The sequence below is a fragment of the Vulpes lagopus genome, chromosome 15, assembly GCF_018345385.1.
Source record: "Vulpes lagopus strain Blue_001 chromosome 15, ASM1834538v1, whole genome shotgun sequence".
Lineage (NCBI taxonomy): Eukaryota > Metazoa > Chordata > Mammalia > Carnivora > Canidae > Vulpes > Vulpes lagopus.
This window is the reverse complement of record NC_054838.1, coordinates 22,459,869-22,478,793: the sequence shown is the minus strand read 5'-3', so window position 1 is coordinate 22,478,793 and position 18,925 is coordinate 22,459,869. Positions and strand designations below refer to the sequence as shown.

The 18,925-nt window shown below is 39.6% G+C and overlaps 1 protein-coding gene and 1 pseudogene across 1 annotated transcript; one reads left to right on the top strand and one right to left on the bottom strand.

Annotated features, from left to right (window-relative positions):
- Positions 1 to 4,577: 4,577 nt before the first annotated feature.
- Positions 4,578 to 5,501, top strand: LOC121476167 (annotated as a pseudogene).
- A 12,000-nt stretch (positions 5,502 to 17,501) lies between these two features.
- Positions 17,502 to 18,635, bottom strand: LOC121475910 (olfactory receptor 51F2-like). Its single transcript, XM_041729575.1, is given in 3 exon segments — positions 17,502 to 17,676; positions 17,871 to 17,927; positions 17,929 to 18,635. Coding segments are annotated over 3 exon segments (939 nt in total).
- Between the last annotated feature and the right edge of the window lie 290 nt (positions 18,636 to 18,925).

Sequence of the window (18,925 nt, the reverse complement as noted above, 5' to 3'; positions counted from 1 at the left end):
GCTTTACACACAACTGGTTTCTTTTGAGAACGAGGAAGATTTTTTAACAGCAAAAAGCCCAAGGAAAATTGTGGAAATCTCTTTCCTGAAATCTATTTCTGTGAACATTCTATTCTAATTGATGCGATACAGTTGATCTATGGGCCATACGTCTTGCAGCTTGGACAGGTTGTTAGCATACTTATGCAATGAATTGGATATGGGTTTTAGCTATGCTACATTTCAAACTGTTGCCTAAGGTCAGCGGGCATACTACTACTGCCCACCGCCACTATCATCCTCATTCTCATCCTTATTTACCATTATTAAATGCTGCCTATGTAACAGTATTTACATAACAAATGCTTTAAAAATGATATATCATTTAACCTGTATAAATTAATAGTATTGGTGAGCTACTAATTTCACAGAAGTAGAATCTAATGTAAAATTATTATTTGAGAACTCTAGCTGTTAATGACAGATCTAGCATTTGAACCTAGTTTTGCTGGACCTTATAACCATGCTGCTGAATTTCCATAATCAGAGGAGAGAGGTGACTCTGTGTAGAGTCCCACACAGAACCTGCAAATGCTCTTAGTGCAATTGGAATATCATAAGGAGAAAACTACTATCAAAGAATGTGTGTGGGGGGATGGGCATACAAACATTTACTCTACAATGAAAAGACACAGTGTTCTGTCAAACTACAATAAACTCCCCAATTTAACATGCACTCACATGGACACATACACAGGCAAAAACACAGATATTACTCAGTCTGTGGGAATGAGGGAGAGCTCAGTAAGATAATTCCAACAGTTATATTGTAATTTCAGGAAACACAGCATGCTTTAAATGGACAAAACTAGGTAATGATATATTTCCAAATCCATGATTTACAACTCATAGATTTAATTTATACCTGTAAGTATATATTATTGTCTCCCACTGTACAGAAAATAATACAGAGTATTTGGAATATAATGATGACTGAACAGTGATTCACTTGCTAGTAGCTGATTTCAGTTGGAGAGGCATGTTTTTAGATTACTTATGACCATGCAATGGCATTAACACTCTTCTAGATGTGCAAATTAAAAAGAATGTGACTCCAGAGGAAGAAGTAATTCCTTCTGACTTGACATGGAGAAAGAAATGCCACAAAATTTTTAATAGAGAAAATAAATTAATGTTGAATTTATAAATGGATCCATGGAGCAAACAATAAGTCTAAAGAATTTAGCCTCATTCAAAGATGAGTGTGAAGCACATGAATTAATAAGCAAAGCACAGCACAGTGAAAGAACTTGCTATCTTTGATAGTTTGGTGAGGTAGGAAAGGTCCAGGCTGATCATATCAAAAGGTCCCTGGCAAAAGGTACCTGGGGTAGGTGATTGGGCAGCAAGAACAGTAGATTTTTGTCAGATTGGGAAGATCCTTGACTCCTATAATAAAGGGGGAAAGAATTTTTAGTTCATGCTGAAGGCAATGAAGAGTTCTGTATGAGGAGGGCCATGAAGTGGTATTTTTGAGAACTTATGCTGGCATAGATATGGAGAAAGTGTGTAAACATTTGAAACTCAGGGCCGGGAAATTACTTATGAGAAGATTGCTGTAGTTCCTGCAAAAACTAACGTTATATAAAATAGAGGTGATACAAGTGGAGGGTAAGGATGGTCAGTCAAAAGATACTTTAGAAGTCAAACCATAAAGGTTTGTAAATTTGCTGACCTAGACAGCTGTGGTAGGCAGCATTCTAAAAAGGCCCTCAGGATTGCTGTCCCCTATGAGCACAGTGCAGTATGAACCCCAAACCTGGAGTGAGTGGACTTATGAATGTGATGGGATATGTTGCATTGTATGTATGGCAGAGAGAGTTTGCAGATGTCAGTAGGGTTTGTGATGACTTGACTTTGAGTTAATCAAAAGGGAGAGTATGCTGGGTAGACCTGTTCCAATCATGTGAGCTTTTAAATGAGACAAGAAGCAACAGAGAGATTCCTCTGTTGGATTGGAAGATGCCATGTGTCATGTTGTGAGAGGTCCATGTGACTGGGTAGAAGACAGTCTCCAGGAGCTGAGAGCAATGTCCAGTCCACCGCCAGCCAGAAAGCAGAGACCTCACTTCTATGGTGCAAGCAACACAATGCTGCTAACAACCTGTTTGGGTTTGGAAGGGACTGACCTCTGGATGAGCACACAGTCCTGGCTGAAACCCTGATTTTAGCCTCGTGAGATCTTGAGTTACAATCATGCTATTGCCATGCTCAGACATCTGACTTGCTGAAATATGAGATAATGAGTCTTGTTTTTTGAACCATGAATTTGTGCTAGTTTTTTATGCAGAAGTATACAATTAATGCAACCGAGTATGCTTCAGACCAAGAAGTAAATTTCAGTGATAGTTGTGAACCATTTAAGAGGGAAATGAGAACAGACAAATTTTCAGTAAGTTGTTGGTGAAATGAAGGAGATATGTGCATCAAGAAGGGGACAGTGTTATGTTTAGGTTGAGAAAGAAGTTGAAATACTTATAGACAGTGGTTATGGTACAAATGAAAATGTCCAAATTTTAATAAAGAAGGAAAATCGAAAAAAAAAGAAGGAAAATCATTGGTATTATTTCACAGTAGAGAAAAATATCTATGTATTCTCTATTTTTTCAGTGTTTAGAAAACATCCAAATTCCTTACCCTTTGATGGTGATAAAATAATTCTATAATGGATTGCTGTTACCTTTAAACACTTTTAGCACTTTGTATTATCTCAGATCTTCAGTGGCAAAATATCTGAAACAATATACCTTGGATATGCTTAGAGTATCTTCATGGTGATTTTTACCTATCTTTCCCTGATCAAGAAAATTTCGTCCTGTGCTCAAGGAAGCCCTTCTTGACCTTTCCCCCTACATGACTTTCTAATATAGTCCACCTGTGTATTTTAAACACAAGCTCATTATTGTATATATAAGATTGCATTTTATTTGCTTGTTTACATGTTTGATTTCCTAAATATTTTATCCTTTCCTGAATATATTTGAAGGTGGGTACCATGTTTAACTTGGTTCTGTATCCTTGTAGTATTACAGCATGCACTCAGTAATTTAATGTTAAACTAAACAAATATCCAGAATTGATTTAGAAGCTGCATTGTCTTTGGAAGTGATCATGAGTTCTTCTTTTGAATCAGGAAAGAATAAAGAAGAAAATAAGCTGTGGTGGAAGAAGGGACCACATGAAGAAGTTATTAACCAGTAATCATTGCCCAAATCAGACTTAGATCATATTTTCATCTTTTGCCTCAACTCAGACAATAAGACCTGTGAATTAGAAGATGGGATGCAAATAGATATGGGAAAGGAAGGAAAAGAAATTATTATATTTTAAATTTATTTTTAAACATATAATAGCTTCATATACATTAACTAATTTAATCCTTATAGTAATTCTATAGGCTTTATATGTCATTATTACTTTAGAGATGGAGAAGTTCAGGGCACACATAATTTAGGAACTTATCATGTGGGTAACTTAGCCAATAAATATATCAGTCCATGCTTGAATGCATCAGCATGTAGAACATGCAATCCTAAAAAAATTGATTTGAGATGCCAAATAAAAATTTATAACATCAAAATATCCATATTTACCTTTGAGGCCCTTTATGCTCAAATAGTTCTGTTTGTAATTGTCTTGATGGCTTACTCGTTATGTGGTATGAAAGTTACATAGATACAGTTCAAGTTATGACACTACAAATAAACTGTATCCATACAAGATATTAACACAGCTACTAAGAGTAGGCGCTTAGCAAATGTAGGTTATTTATTATGCCTGGAGATATTCAACCTGCTTGAATGGAGGTGTCCAGGAAAAGAGGAGAGCATTGTTTTTGGGCCCCCAAAGCTAGTTTACTTTACTGATATAGTTATCAGAATCCCTGCATATAGTTTGTTTGTTGTTCATCTATGATTTAATACAACTCAATATACACATTTCAAAAAAATTTATTGACTGCCTACTATGTAAAGCGAGGAAGTGATGGGTGCAAGCTACTTAACAATGAATTAAAATAAAATGGTCATTGTTGATTTGTTTATATATAAATTCTGTACCCTCACAAATTGTTCATTTCCTGTTTTCTTCTTTATTAGATGTGATTTTAATTTTCTTCCTTTATTTTTTAACCAATATTCATAAACTCTATAATACAGAGGTTGGTTTTATAAATAGTTACCTAGTGAAATAATTACTTTCAGGTTGAATTCATTATAAAGAAATATAGTGGGTTACCTGGGTGGCTCAGTGGTTAAGCATCTGCCTTCGGCTCAGGGCGTGATCCTGGAGTCCTGGGATCGAGTCCCACATCAGGCTTCCTGCATGGAGCCTGTTTCTCCCTCTGCCTGTGTCTCTGCCTCTCTCTCTCTCTCATGAATAAATAAATAAAATATTTTTAAAAATAAAGTTTATCATTGCAGGATATTGAGTTTAAGATTCAGCAGTTTGAGTTCAACATGCCAAACTTTCAGAATATCATATCATATCATATCATATCATATCATATCATATCATATCATATCATATCATATCATATCATATCCTCTTCCATCATTTTCCTGCTAACTGGTGTTCCCAGCCTGGAAGCCTTCCACATCTGGATCTCCATTCCCTCCTGCTTTCTCTACATAACCACCCTCTCGGGAAACAGTCTGATCCTCTTTGCCATTGTCACTAAGCCCAGCCTCCATGAACCCATGTATGGTTTCCTCTCCATGCTGTCTACCCCTTGGCCTATCCATATCCACCCTGGTCACTATGTTGGGTATATTGGGGGTTCGATGCCAGGGAGATCAGCTTTAATGCCTGCTTGTCGCAGATATTTTTCATTCAACACTTCACTGTCATGGAATCCTCAGTGCTGTTGATCATGGCCTTTGATCATTTTGTGGCCATCTCTAGTCCTCTTAGATATCCTTCTATCTTAACTGACCTTAAAATAGCACAAGTTGGAGTAGCAGTCATCACCAGGGGGACACTAATACTGACTCCTATGGTGTTGCTTCTCAAATGATTGTCCTTCTGCCACAGCCATGTGCTCCACCACTCCTACTGCTTCCACCCTGATATGATGAAGCTCTCATGCACAGATGCCAGGATCAATAGCGTAGTTGGGTTGACAGCCCTGATTACCATTGCTGGAGTGAACTCCATCTTCTTTATTTTTTCTTATGTTTTAATCTTTAAGGATGTCCTCAGCATTGCATCTCCAGAAGAGAGGAAGAAAGCCTTCAGCATATGCATCTCACATATTGAGGCTGTTGCTGTGTTCTGTATTCCATTGATTAGACTGTCCTTTGTTCACAGGTTTGGGAAATGGGCCCCACCTTATGTATGTACTCTTATTGCCTGTGCTTACCTGCTAATCCCCCTGTGTTGAACTCCATCCTCTATAGCATGAAGACCAACAGATATGTAGGGCTGTGTTCAAAGTTCTCCATCCCAGTACAACAAAGAAATAGATGGAGTCTACTTTCAAAAGCTTGAAATTTGTTTTGGATTTAAAGTAGATTGAATTTTGGACTAGAAATTTGAATTTTCCAATTCTGGTCATTGTAGGTAAGTACAATGCCATCCAGAGAAGTTAAAATGTTGACTCATGCCTGAGCTGAAAGAATTCCAAAAGATCATTTTAGCTTTAAGTATAAGCTATGAGTTCTCTCTCTCTCTCTCTATTTCCTCAATAGCCACAATATTATTAACATTTACACATTTAGGATGAAATATTTTCAGTGACCTAGACACCGGTAAGCCAGTTTCAGTTTCATATGTGGAATTTTTTTGAAGAAGGGAATAAAAAGTGTATTGATTGCAAATCACTGAATTTTATCATCTAAATCTGCACATTCTCTATGGTTTTAGGATTGTTCCAGATATTCTTAATTTTCCTCTTGGCCTTCTGCTCTCCCTGACCTTTAATATAATTGGTAGTATCATCATCAATACGTGTTTTACTGCTTTGTCATCAACCTAACCATTTTTGGTCAGATATACTTACTTTCCCCCAACTCTTCAGGGAAGATTTATAGCACAAGCATTTTGTGAAAAATGATTCTCCTTAATTCAACTCCAATCTGTATGTTTTTTTCAGAAGTACTAATGTCATGCTTAACACTTATTAAGTCTGTTTTTGGTTTTGGTAAATATCAACTCAAAATAGTTTTTCTTTGAAGATTCAAGAGTACCAGGAACCAAATGCAGAGATATTTTAATCTGGTTGGATATGCAATGCTTTATTTGGACTTTCTCTTCAAGGAGTGTTAAAGTCGGTATGTTATCATCTCTAGATAGGAAGACAAATTATACCAGTGGTTAACACTGGGAGGATTTAATCCAAGGAATCTGATAAAGTCTAGGTGAACTGATGGCACAAATGGAATGCAGAAATAATAGAGATAATAACTACAGCATGTCACTTCCACCTGTATGTCTGTGGGAACGAAGAGAGGAGTTTGATGTTATGAAAATCTAGAAACTTGGTGGAAGCTCTTCCCAGAGCTGACACTCATACCTATAATGAGGGGGTGCTATCCTACTAATTGTAGTACCTAAGGAGTGAGAAAATGGACCACAGGGATCCAAGCTCCAAATCTCAGGGAAGGGGCACTTTGTAGCGGGAGCTCATGCCACTGGAGCACAGAGGAGGACCCCTCATGGACCTCCTGAAAGTCAGACTCCTGAAAAAGCACCCCACTGGTGTGTGGTTATGTTTTTTCCAAGGGAGCATGATGAAAACTTCCTGGGAGTGTTGGAGAAAATAAAAGTAGAAAGTGGAACCAGTAATGTTGGCATGGTTATGTGGCAATGACAGGAATAGCAAGCAAACATGCTGGGATACTTATCCTTCCAGTAGCTTCCAGTTTCCTTCTCGAATATTTCAGTTAACACAGCTGGCAGAGGATAATTGTGTTTCCTGATTCCCAGATTACTTATCAAAACAGAGTAGAGAATAGTGATTTTAGAGCTGAGGTTCAGTATTTTCATAGCCACCACAGTTGGGTAATATGCATGTTACACAGTTAAGTTTTATATAGCCATTACAAGGACTTTCTTAGTTGCTATAATCTAGACTGTTGATCATAGCAACAGTGTCTAGTAAATAAAAGCTATACAAGTGCTTCCACAATTCACCAAGTATTTCTACATTCAATCTTCTGAAAGACTGATAGGTGACAAAGGGGGGGATGCTTTTGCTCCTTTAAAAAAAAACAAATTTCTAGTTCTTCTAGGACCACCCAGATGTTTGTTCAATGATGAACAGTAGAGTTCCAGGCTTTGCCTGTGTCAGCTTCTAATTTGGTTTGCTGGCTACTCATGGAGTTTTCTGCAAAATTTTACATGCTCTTTGTTTTTAGGGCACTTGTCATCTTTTCCCAGTTACTTTCACTTCTGTTAACTTTGGATAATTTCTGAAGACTGAGCATATGCCATGTCTATTCTCATTGATAGATTTTGGTTGGAAACCTGTGCTCATTATTCTCACTTCCCTTCCCAGTGACATAGATCTGCTCATTCTTCTTTGCTTTTCTTGATGCTCTAGATGTCGACTTAAATGTGCTGATATGGTCCAGTTTCTCTTATATACTGACTTCTAATTGGGTTATAAAAAGGAGGGCATGAAGAGAAGAAGGAAGGGTGAGAGGAGAGGTCCTACTTTGATAAATATCTTTTATCCTGTTGGCTCCTGGGCTAGTAATGTTTTCTCACTCTCCCTGGTCTCTAGATCTCTCAGCCTCCCCTGTTTGTCTCCTTAACCCCGTCTTCCTTTCTGTAATTAAAACTTTCATTAAAGTCTCTTCATTTAAGTTATCCATGTAGTTTTTGTTTCCTGGTGGTTCTGTAACTGATATGTAGTCTTCAATGAGCAAAGATAATGGCTCCTTGATCTGTCTGGATATACTGCTTCTATTTGAACTACATTTATAAGTCAGTTTTGAGTATGAGATGCATGAGATGGGTACTCATTAATCTTTTTGTCACCTGAGGCATAAAGTAATGCCTTTTTCTGAGCCTCTCATTCCAGGTCTTAGTACCAAGAGCCTTGCTTCAGACACATAGAAGAAACCAGGTCCAGTCCCACCATGGTGATTCCTAGACATAGAGGGTAATATAGGATTTTCCTCTACATCCTCTCAGGGTCTGGACCAGAAAGTTGGATGGAGTAGCCATCTGACATCTTGGCTGGCTGGTCTGTGGGAATCTGGGTACACAACCTGGTATATTTTCTCTAGTGCAAAATATATAGATTGCTGTCTGACAGCCAGAATTCCAGACTGGGAAGGGGGAGAGAAGCTTTGATTCTTTCCCAAAATTCCTTCTTTGGACTTTACTATCATAAAATTATAAAGTTGAAAGAATATACTCATTGTTTACTTTGTGCTTAACCTTCTAGAATCCAAAGTTTATAAGATAAATAGCTATTAAGGATGTAATGTATAACATGATAACTATAGTTAGTATTGCTGTATGGTATATATGAAAGGATTTAAAATTGAATCCTAGGAGATTTTTTGGTATATATTTTTATTGGAAGTCAATTTGCCAATATATAGCATAACACCCAGTGCTCATCCCCTCAAATGCCCTCCTCAGTGCCCGTCACCTAGTCACCCCAACCCCCTGCCCACCCTCTTTTCCACCACCCCTTGTTCATTTCCCAGAGTTAGGTGTCTCTCATGTTCTGTCACCCTAACTGATATTTCCCACTCATTTTCTCTCCTTTCCCCCTTATTCCCTTTCACTATTTTTTATATACCCCAAATGAATGAGACCATATAATGTTTGTCCTTCTACGATTGACTTACTTCACTCAGCATAATACCCTCCAGTTCAATCCACGTTAAAGCAAATGGTCGGTATTTGTCCATTCTGATGGTTGAATAATATTCCACTGTATACATAAACCATATCTTCTTTATCCATTCATCTTTCAGTAGACCATAGCTCCTTCCACAGTTTGGCTATTGTGGACATTTCTGCTATAAACATTGGGGTACAGGTGTCCTGCAGTTTCACTTCATCTATATGTTTGGGGTAAATCCCCAGCAGTGCAATTGCTGGGTCGTAGAGCAGTTCTATTTTTAACTCTTTAAGGAACCTCCACACAGTTTTCCAGAGTGGCTGCACCAATTCACATTCCCACCAACAGTGCAAGAGGGTTTCCCTTCCTCCACGTCCTCTCCAATATTTGTGGTTTCCTATCTTGTTAATTTTCACCATTCTCACTGGGGTGAGATGGTATCTCATTGTGGCTTTGATTTGTATTTCCCTGATGGCTAGTGATGCGGAGCATTATCTCATGTGCTTCTTGGCCATGTCTATGTCTTCCTCTGTGAGATTTCTGTTCATGTCTTTTGCCCATTTCATGATTGGATTGTTTGTTTCTTGGGTGTTGAGTTTAATAAGTTCTTTATAGATCTTGGATACTAGCCCTTTATCTTGATATGTCATTTGCAAATATCTTCTCCCATTTTGTAGGTTCTCTTTTAGCTTTCTGGACTGTTTCTTTTGCTGTGCAGAAGCTTTTTATCTTGATTAAGTCCCAATATTTATTGTTGCTTTTGTTTCCTTTGACTTCATCGACGGATCTTGCAAGAAATTGCTGTGGCCAAGTTCAAAAAGGGTGTTGCCTGTGTTCTACTCTAGGATTTTGTTGGATTCTTGTCTCACATTTAGATCTTTCATCCATTTTGAGTTTATCTTTGTGTGTGGTGTAAGAGAATGGTCCAATTTAACTCTTCTGCACGTGGCTGTCCAGTTTTCCCAGCACCATTTATTGAAGAGATTGTCCTTTTTCCAGTCGATAGTCTTTCCTGCTTTGTCAAATATTAGTTGACCATAGAGTTGAGGGGGGCATTTCTGGGTTCTGTATTCTGTTTCATTGATCTATGTGTCTGCTTTTGTGCCAGTACCACACTGTCCTGATGATCACAGCTTCATAGCACAATCTTAAATCTGGCATTGTGATGCCCCTGGGTCGGGTTTTCTTTTTTAATATTCCCCTGGCTATTCGGGGTCTTTTCTGATTCCACACAAATCTTTTTTTTTTAAATTTTTTTATTTATTTATGATAGTCACACAGAGAGAGAGAGAGAGAGGCAGAGATACAGGCAGAGGGAGAAGCAGGCTCCATGCACCGGGAGCCTGACGTGGGATTCGATCCTGGGTCTCCAGGATTGCGCCCTGGGCCAAAGGCAGGCGCCAAACCGCTGCGCCACCCAGGGATCCCTGATTCCACACAAATCTTTTTTTTTTTTTTAATTTTTTTTTTATTTATTTATGATAGTCACAGAGAGAGAGAGAGAGAGGCAGAGACACAGGCAGAGGGAGAAGCAGGCTCCATGCACTGGGAGCCTGACGTGGGATTCGATCCCGGGTCTCCAGGATCGCGCCCTGGGCCAAAGGCAGGCGCCAAACCGCTGCGCCACCCAGGGATCCCTGATTCCACACAAATCTTAAGATGATTTGTTCCACTCTCTGAAGAAAGACCATGATATATTGATAGAGATTGCATTAAATGTGTAGATTGCCCTGGATAGCATTGACATTTTCACAATATTAATTCATCCAATCCATGAGCATGGAATATTTTTCCATCTCTTTGTGTCTTCCTCAATTTCTTTCAGAACTGTTCTGTTCAGTCTCTTCAATAAATGGTGCTGAGAAAATTGGACATCCACATGCAGAAGAGTGAAACCAGACCACTCTCTTCCACCATACACAAAGATAAACTCAAAATGGATGAAAGACCTAAATGTGAGACAAGATTCCATCAAAATCCTGGAGGAGAACACTGGCAACAACCTTTTTGAACTTGACCACAGTAACTTCTTGCAACATACATCCATGAAGGCAAGAGAAACAAAAGCAAAAATGAATTTTTGGTACTTCATCAAGATAAGAAGCTTTTGCACAGCAAAGGATACAATCACAAAACTAAAAGACAACCTACAGAAAGGGAGAAGACATTTGCAAATGACGTATCAGATAAAGAGCTAGTATCCAAGATCTATAAAGAACTTATAAAACTCAACACCCAGGAAACAAACAATCCAATCATGAAATGGGCAACAGACATGAACAGAAATCTCACAGAGGAAGACATAGACATGGTCAACAAGCACATGAGATAATGCTCCACATCACTTGCCATCAGGGAAATGCAAATCGAAACCACAATGAGATACCACCTCACACCAGTGAGAATGGGGAAAATTAACAAGGCAGGAAACCACAAATGTTGGAGAGGATGTGGAGAAAGGGGAATCCTCTTGCACGGTTGGTGGGAATGTGAACTGGTGCAGCCACTCTGGAAAACTGTGTGGAGGTTCCTCAAAGAGTTAAAAATAGATCTGCCCTATGACCCAGCAATTGCACTGCTGCAGATTTACTCCAAAGATACAGATGCAATGGAATGCCAGGACACCTGCACCCTGATGTTTATAGCAGCAATGTCCACAATAGCCAAACTGTGGAAGGAGCCTCGGTGTCCATCAAAAGATGAATGGATAAAAAAGATGTGGTCTATGTATACAATGGAATATTACTCAGCCATTAGAAATGACAAATACCCACCATTTGCTTCGACGTGGATGGAACTGGAGGTTATTATGCTGATTGAAATAAGTCAATTGTAGAAGGACAAACATATGGTCTCATTCATTTGGGGAATATAAAAAATAGTGAAAGGGAATAAAGAAAGGAGAAAAAATGAGTGGGAAATATCAGAAAGGGAGACAGAACATGAGAGACTCCTAACTCTGGGAAACTAACTAGGGGTGGTGGAAGGGGAGGTGGGCGGGGAGTGGGGGTTACTGTGTGACGGGCACTGAGGGGCCACTTGAGGGGAGAGCACTGGGTGTATTCTGTATGCTGGCAAATTGAACATCAATAAAAAATAAATTTATTTAAAAAAGAACTGTTTTGTTGTTTTTTAGAGTATAGATCCTTAACCTCTTTGGTTAGGTTTATTCCTAGATATCTTAGGCTTTTGGGTGCAATTGTAAATGGGATTGACTCCTTAATTTCTCTTTCTTCAGTCTCATTGTTAGTGTATAGAAATGCCACTGATTTCTGGGCATTGATTTTGTATCCTGCCACACTGCGGAATTGATGTATGAGTTCTAGCAATCTTGCGGTGTTTTTTTGGGTTTCCTATGAACAGTATCATGTCATCTGCAAAGAGTGAGAGTTTGACTTCTTCTTTGCCAATTTGAATGCCTTTGATATCTTTTGTTGCTTGATTGCTGAGGCTAGGACTTCTAGTACTATGTTGAATAGCAGTGGTGAGAGGGGACATCCCTGTCTTGTTCCTGATCTTAGGGGTGGCTCCCAGTGTTTCCCCATTGAGAATGATATTTGTTGTGGGCTTTTTGTAGATGGTTTTTAAGATGCTGAGGAATGTTCCCTCTATCCCTACTCTCTGAGGAGTTTTGATCAGGAATGGATGCTGTATTTTGTCAAATGCTTTCTCTGCATCTATTGAGAGGATCCTATGATTCTTGTTTTTTCTCTTGTTGATAGGATCTATCACGTTGATTGCTTTATGAGTGTTGAACCAGCCTTGCATCCCAGGGATAAATCCCACTTGGTCATGGTGAATAATATTCTTAATGTATTGTTGGATCCTATTGGCCAGTATGTTGGTGAGAATTTCTGCATCTGTGTTCATCAGGGATGTTGGTCTATAATTCTCCTCTCTGGTGGGTTCTTTGTCTGATTTTGGAATTAAGACTATTCTGGCCTCATAAAACGAGTTTGGAAGTATTTCATCCCTTTCTATCTTTCGGAACAGCTTTAGTAGAATAGGTATTGTTTCTTTAGATGTTTGATAGAATTTCCTTGGGAAGCCATCTGGGCCTGGACTTTTTGTCTTGGGAGGTTTTTGATGACTGCTTCAATTTCCTCACTGGTTATTGGCCAGCTCATGTTTTATGTCTTCCTGTTCTAGTTTTGGTAGTTTGTGGTTTTCCAGAAATGTGTCCATTTCTTCTAGATTGCCTAATTTATTGGTGTTTAGCTGCTCATGATATGTTTTTAAAATTGTTTGTATTTCCTTGGTATTGGTGGTGATCTCTCCTTTTTCATTATGATTTTATTAATTAGAGTCTTTTCTCTTTTGTTTTTAATAAGGCTGGCTAATGGTTTATCTATCTTATTAATTCTTTCAAAGAACCAACTCCTGGTTTTGTTGATCTGTTCTACAGTTCTTCTGGTCTCTATTTAATTGAGTTCTGCTCAAATCTTTATTAACTCTCTTCTTCTGCTTGGTGTAGGTTTTATTTGCTGTTCTGTGTCCAGTTCCTTTAGGTGCAAGGTTAGCTTGTGTATTTGAGTTTTTTCCAGTTTTTTGAGGGATGCTGTATTGCCATGTATTTCCCTCAGGACTGCTTTTGCTGTATCCCAAAGATTTTGAATGGTTGTATCTTCATTCTCATTAGTTTCCATGGATCTTTTTAATTCTTCTCTAATTTCCTGGTTGACCCTTTCATCTTTTAGTGGGATGGTATTTAACCTCCACGTGTTTGAATTTCTTCCAAATTTCATCTTGTGATTTAGTTCTAGTTTCAAAACATTATGGTCTGAAAATATGCAGGGGACAATCCCAGTCTTTTTGTATCTGTTGAGACCTGATTTGTGACTCAGTATGTGATCTATTCTGGAGAAAGTTCCATGTGCACTTGAGACAAATGTGTATTCAGTTGCATTTGGATGTAAAGTTTTGTAAATATCTGTGAAATCCATCTAGTCCAGTGTATCATTTACAGCCCACGTTTCTTTGGAGATGTTGTGCCTAGAACATCTTTCATTTTTAGAAATTGCTGTGTTAAAGTCTCCCAGTGTAAGTGTATTATTACTAAGTATGTCTTAACTTCCGTTATTAATTGATTGATATACTTGGCAGCTCCCATATTAGGAGCATAAAAATTCATTATGTTAGGTCCTCTTGTTGGATAGATCCTTTAAGTATGATATTGTGTCCCTCTTCATCTCTTACTACAGTCTTTGGGATAAACTTAATTTATCTGATATGAGGATGGCTACTCCTGCTTTCTTTTGAAGACCATTTGAATGGTAAATGGTTCTCCAACCTTTCATTTTCAGGCTGTAGTGTCCTTACTACTAAAATGAGTCTCTTGTAGACAACAAATAGATGGGTTTTGCTTTTTTATCCAGTCTGAATAAAAACTGTGTCTTTTGATGGGATCATTAAGCCCATTCACATTCAGAGTTACTCTTGAAAGATATGAATTTAGTGTCATCATAATACCTATTTAGTCCATGTTTTTGTGGGTTATTTCTTTGTGTGTCCTCTTTCTTTTATAGAGTCCCCCTTAATATTTCTTGCCGAGCTGGTTTGGTGGTCACATATTCTTTCAGTTTCTGCCTGTCTTGGAAGCTCTTTCTCTCCCCTTCTATTCTGAATGAGAGCCTTGCTGGATAGAGTATTCTTGGCTGCAGGTTCTTCTCATTTAGGACCCTGAATATATCCTACCAGCCCTTTCTGGCCTGCCAGGTGTCTGTGGAGAGGTCTGCTGTTAGCCTAATATTTCTCCCCATATAAGTTAGGGATCTCTTTTCTCTTGCTGCTTTAAGATCTTCTCTTTATCTTTGGAATTTGGAAGTTTCAGTATTAGGTTTCGAGGTGTTGAACAGTTTTTATGGATTTTAGGGGGAGGATCTCTCTATCTCCTGGACCTGAATGCTTGTTTCCCTCCCCGGGTTAGGGATGTTCTCAGCTATGATTTGTTCAAATACACTTTCTGGTCCTCTGTCCCTTTCAGTGCCTTCTGGAACCCCAATTAAATGTAGATTTTTTACCTTCTGAGGCTGTCATTTATTTCCCTTAACCTTTCCTCATGGTCTTTTAATTGTTTTTCTCTTTTTTCCTCAGCTTCCTTCTTTGCCATCAACTTGTCTTATATGTCACTCACTTGTTCAACCTCATTAACCCTCGTCGTTAGGTACTCCAGTTTGGATTGCATCTCATTTCATTGATGTTTCATTTCAGCCTGATTAGATCTAAATTCTGCAGTCATGAAGTCTCTTGAATCCTTTATGCTTTTTTCCAGAGCCACCAGTAGCTTTATAATTGTGCTTATGAATTGGCTTTCTGACATTAAATTGTAATCCAAAATCTGTTACTCTATGGGAGAGAGGATGTTTCTGATTCTTTCTTTTGTGGTTATTTCTTCTTTCTAGTCATTATGCTTAGTTCAGAGTGGCTAAAAACCAGTTGTACTGGAAAAAGGAAGAAAAAAAGGAGAAAAACAAACAAACAAACAAACAAACAAAGAAGGAGGGGTATCCTCTGATTCTATATACTGTAAATCCCTTGACTTCCCCTTGAGTTTTCCAGTACTTCTTGGTCAAGCACATGCTTTTCCCCTGTCCTTCCAGCTGGTCTTCTGAGGGAGGGGCCTGATGTGCTGATTCTCAGGTGTGTGCACCTGGGGGTGCTGCCCAGCCCCCTGCCAGGTGCACAGCTCAGTGGGAGCTGTTTATCCTGTGAGGCCTTTGTTCCCTGGTGGCCCACTCTGTTCCAGGCAGAAGGTGACACAAGGAGGAAGAACAACACTGCTGGAAGCCAGGTCTCCAGCCCTGGAGTCAGCTCTCCAGAAAATACTGCAGGTCCCATTCCGCACTGGCCTGGATGCTCTGGGGGCGGGGCGGGGGGGGGGCGCTGATCTGCACAGCTCGGGGCCGCTGAGCGCAGGAGCGTCCTTGTTGTCCTGTGCCTTCCCTGCCTCCGCCTGTCCCAAAGGCAGCGCCGGATTCTGGTATGTGTCCCCTGGGATCCGGGGCCTGTGCTGCTGGAACCGTGCTCCCAGAGCGTGCAGCTCCCTCTGGCCGGAGCTGCCACCTGAGCTTCTCCCAAGGTCCCGTGGGACACTCGCTCCAGCCCTTCAGCCTGCTCCGCGGGTGTGTGGCGCGTCCCCCCCCCCGCCCCGCCCCGGGCGCACTTCCTCTGTTAGTGACCCTGGGAATCTGGAGGCTCCACTGCCCTTCCTGGGATCCTGCCCAAGTTCCCTGTGAATGCCTTTCCCTCCTGTAAGAATCTCGTGTGGATTTTTAAAAGTTCCTGCTTCTCTGGGACTGGGCTTTCCAGTCCTGGAGGCTTTTGCCACCTGGCTTTAGCCGGGCTCCTTGCAGGGAGCCCTCCCCCACTTGATTCTTTTTCTTTTTCTTTTTCTTTTTCTTTCTTTTTCTTTCTTTTTCTTTTTCTCTTTCTTTCTTTCTTTCTTTCTTTCTTTCTTTCTTTCTTTCTTTCTTTCTTTCTTTCTTTCTTTCTTTCTTTCTTTCTTTCTTTTTTTCTTTCTTGTTAGAAGCACAAACTCTTCTCTCTGTAGCATTCCAGCTGTTTTCTCTTTAAATCTCAGGCTGAATTAGTAGGTTTTCAGGACGATTTGAAAGTTATCTAGGTAAGTTGGTGGGAACAGGTGACTTGGGGACCCTACTCCTCCACCATTTTGCCCTGCCTACCTATCTGTAAGGCTTTTTTAATTAGGGAATTTAGAAGCTTGTGACAGCCTATATTTATATTTATTTATATTTTTATATAGTCAAAAGTACATAAAGGGGAAAAAAGGATCCTGGCAAAACACTATAAAGGACAAAATATGGGACACCTGGGTGGCTCAGAAGGTTAAAGATTTGCCTTCAGCTTAGGTCGTAATCTCAGTTTCCTTGGATCAAGCCCTGCATCAGACTCCTTGCTCAGCAGGGAGTCTCCTTCTCCCTCTTCCTCTTCCTTCCCCCCCCCACTCATTCTCTCTCTATCAAACGAATAAATAAAATCTCGTTTTAAAAAAAGACAAAATATGGAAGGAGAGGTCAAGTGTCATTGGGGAAATCATGAAAAATTTAATGAAGAGGATATTTAAAGACAAGACTTGACATATAAGTAGAATTTCAAGGTGAAAAGTGGGTGTCAAGGTTGAAGTGTAGTCAACAGTGAAGCTTGCCTTTAGGATAGTTGCATATTCATGAAGGAATAGGTAGAAGACTGGTTTTCTTAGACTGTGGAGTATATGGAAAGAAAAAGAGGTAGATTAAATTTTAAAGGAAAGTTGAATCCAAGTTGTGGAGGACATTGTCAGAGCTAGGAATGGTTACTTCATTTAGTTGGTGTATGAGAAATAAACATGGAAGAGATGCTTATTGATTTGTGACTAAATTTTATTTGTACTGGATATTTGGAAAATTAATTCAAAGTGAGTTATGTGTGGTTTTAGGTAGAAACAGTAGAAAGATAGGAAGTCAGTCATCTATAGGAATAGGGTAGCAGAAGTACTGAAAATCTGAGTTAGTATTTTGGTGGGAGAAAAGGTAAGGTTGCTTAGGTAGGACTCATAGAATTGGATGGCACCTAATTTCACCCAACTCTAAAATTGCATGGGTTATAACTCCAATTTATGATCAACTTTCAGACTTTGAAATAGGTCTTTATGGATCAGGAATTGTTAAATACGAGTTCCCTTGGAACATACAACTTTGAGCACAGCTTTTTGAATCTGCTTTGTTTTCACACTATAGATGATGGGATTCATCACAGGGGGAATGAGCAAGTAAATATTAGCAATCAGTGTGGGCACATATGGTGGAGAATGTTTTCCAAATCTATGAACAAAAGACAGGCTGGGGATCCCTGGGTGGCGCAGCGGTTTGGCGCTTGTCTTTGGCCCAGGGCGCGGTCCTGGAGACCCGGGATCGAATCCCACATCGGGCTCCCGGTGCATGGAGCCTGCTTCTCCCTCTGCCTATGTCTCTGCCTCTCTCTCTCTCTCTCTCTGTGACTATCATAAATAAATAAAAATTAAAAAAAAAAAGACAGGCTGATTAAAGGGATGTAGAATATGGCCATGGCCAGGATATGAGAAATGCAGGTGCTTTTTCCTTTCCTCCACGGATGCAATGTTGAGAACTGAGTGAATGATCAGGACATAGGAAAGTAAGATAAAGATAGAGTCCACTCCAGCAGTAGAGATAATTGCAGTTAGTCCAAATGCACTGTTGATCTTTGTGTCTGAACACGAGAGCTTCATTACATCAGGGTGGAAGCAGTAGGAATGATGGAGCACATGACTTCGGCAGAATGATAGATGCTTAAGAAGCAAGACTAGTGGTGTCAGAATGACAGTCCCCCTGGTAATGACTGCCAAACCAATCTGTGTGATCCTTGCATGAGTTAGAATGGTCGCATATCTCAAGGGGTTGGAAATGGCCAAAAAACGGTCAAAAGCCATAGCCAGGAGCACTGAAGATTCCATGAACGTGAAGAGGTGAATGAAGAACATTTGTGATAAGCAAGCATTAAAGCTGATCTCCCGGGCATTGAGCCAGAATATTGCTAGTACTGTCACCAGTGTAGAGATGCATAAGCCAATGTCAGTGGTGGACAACATGGAGAGGAAATAGTACATGGGCTCATGGAGGCTTGGTTCAGTGAGGACTACAAACAGGATCAGGGTATTCCCAGAAAGAGCAGTTAAATAGAGGCAACAGAAGGGAATTGAGATCCAGGCATGGGCCCACTCACGTCCAGGGACCCCAGTCAAGAGGAAAGTAGGAAAAGTAGAATTATGGAAAATTGGCATTATGATCTGCAGAAGCTGAATTCTCTTGTAATATCTTGATTTTCTAAATTTAGAATTTTAAAATTACTTTTAAAGTTTAGTACACATTTAGTAAAGTGCTCAAAACTTTTGAATACAGCTTAATTAGTACAGCTTAATGTATCTGTGCGCACTCATATAACCACTTTCAAGATAACTGATAGAACATTACCAGCAACCCAGAAGGCTTCCTAATGCCTCTCCTCATCAATATCCTCTGCTGTTATAATCATTAGTCTGACTTCGATTACCATAATTACTTTTCCCTGTTC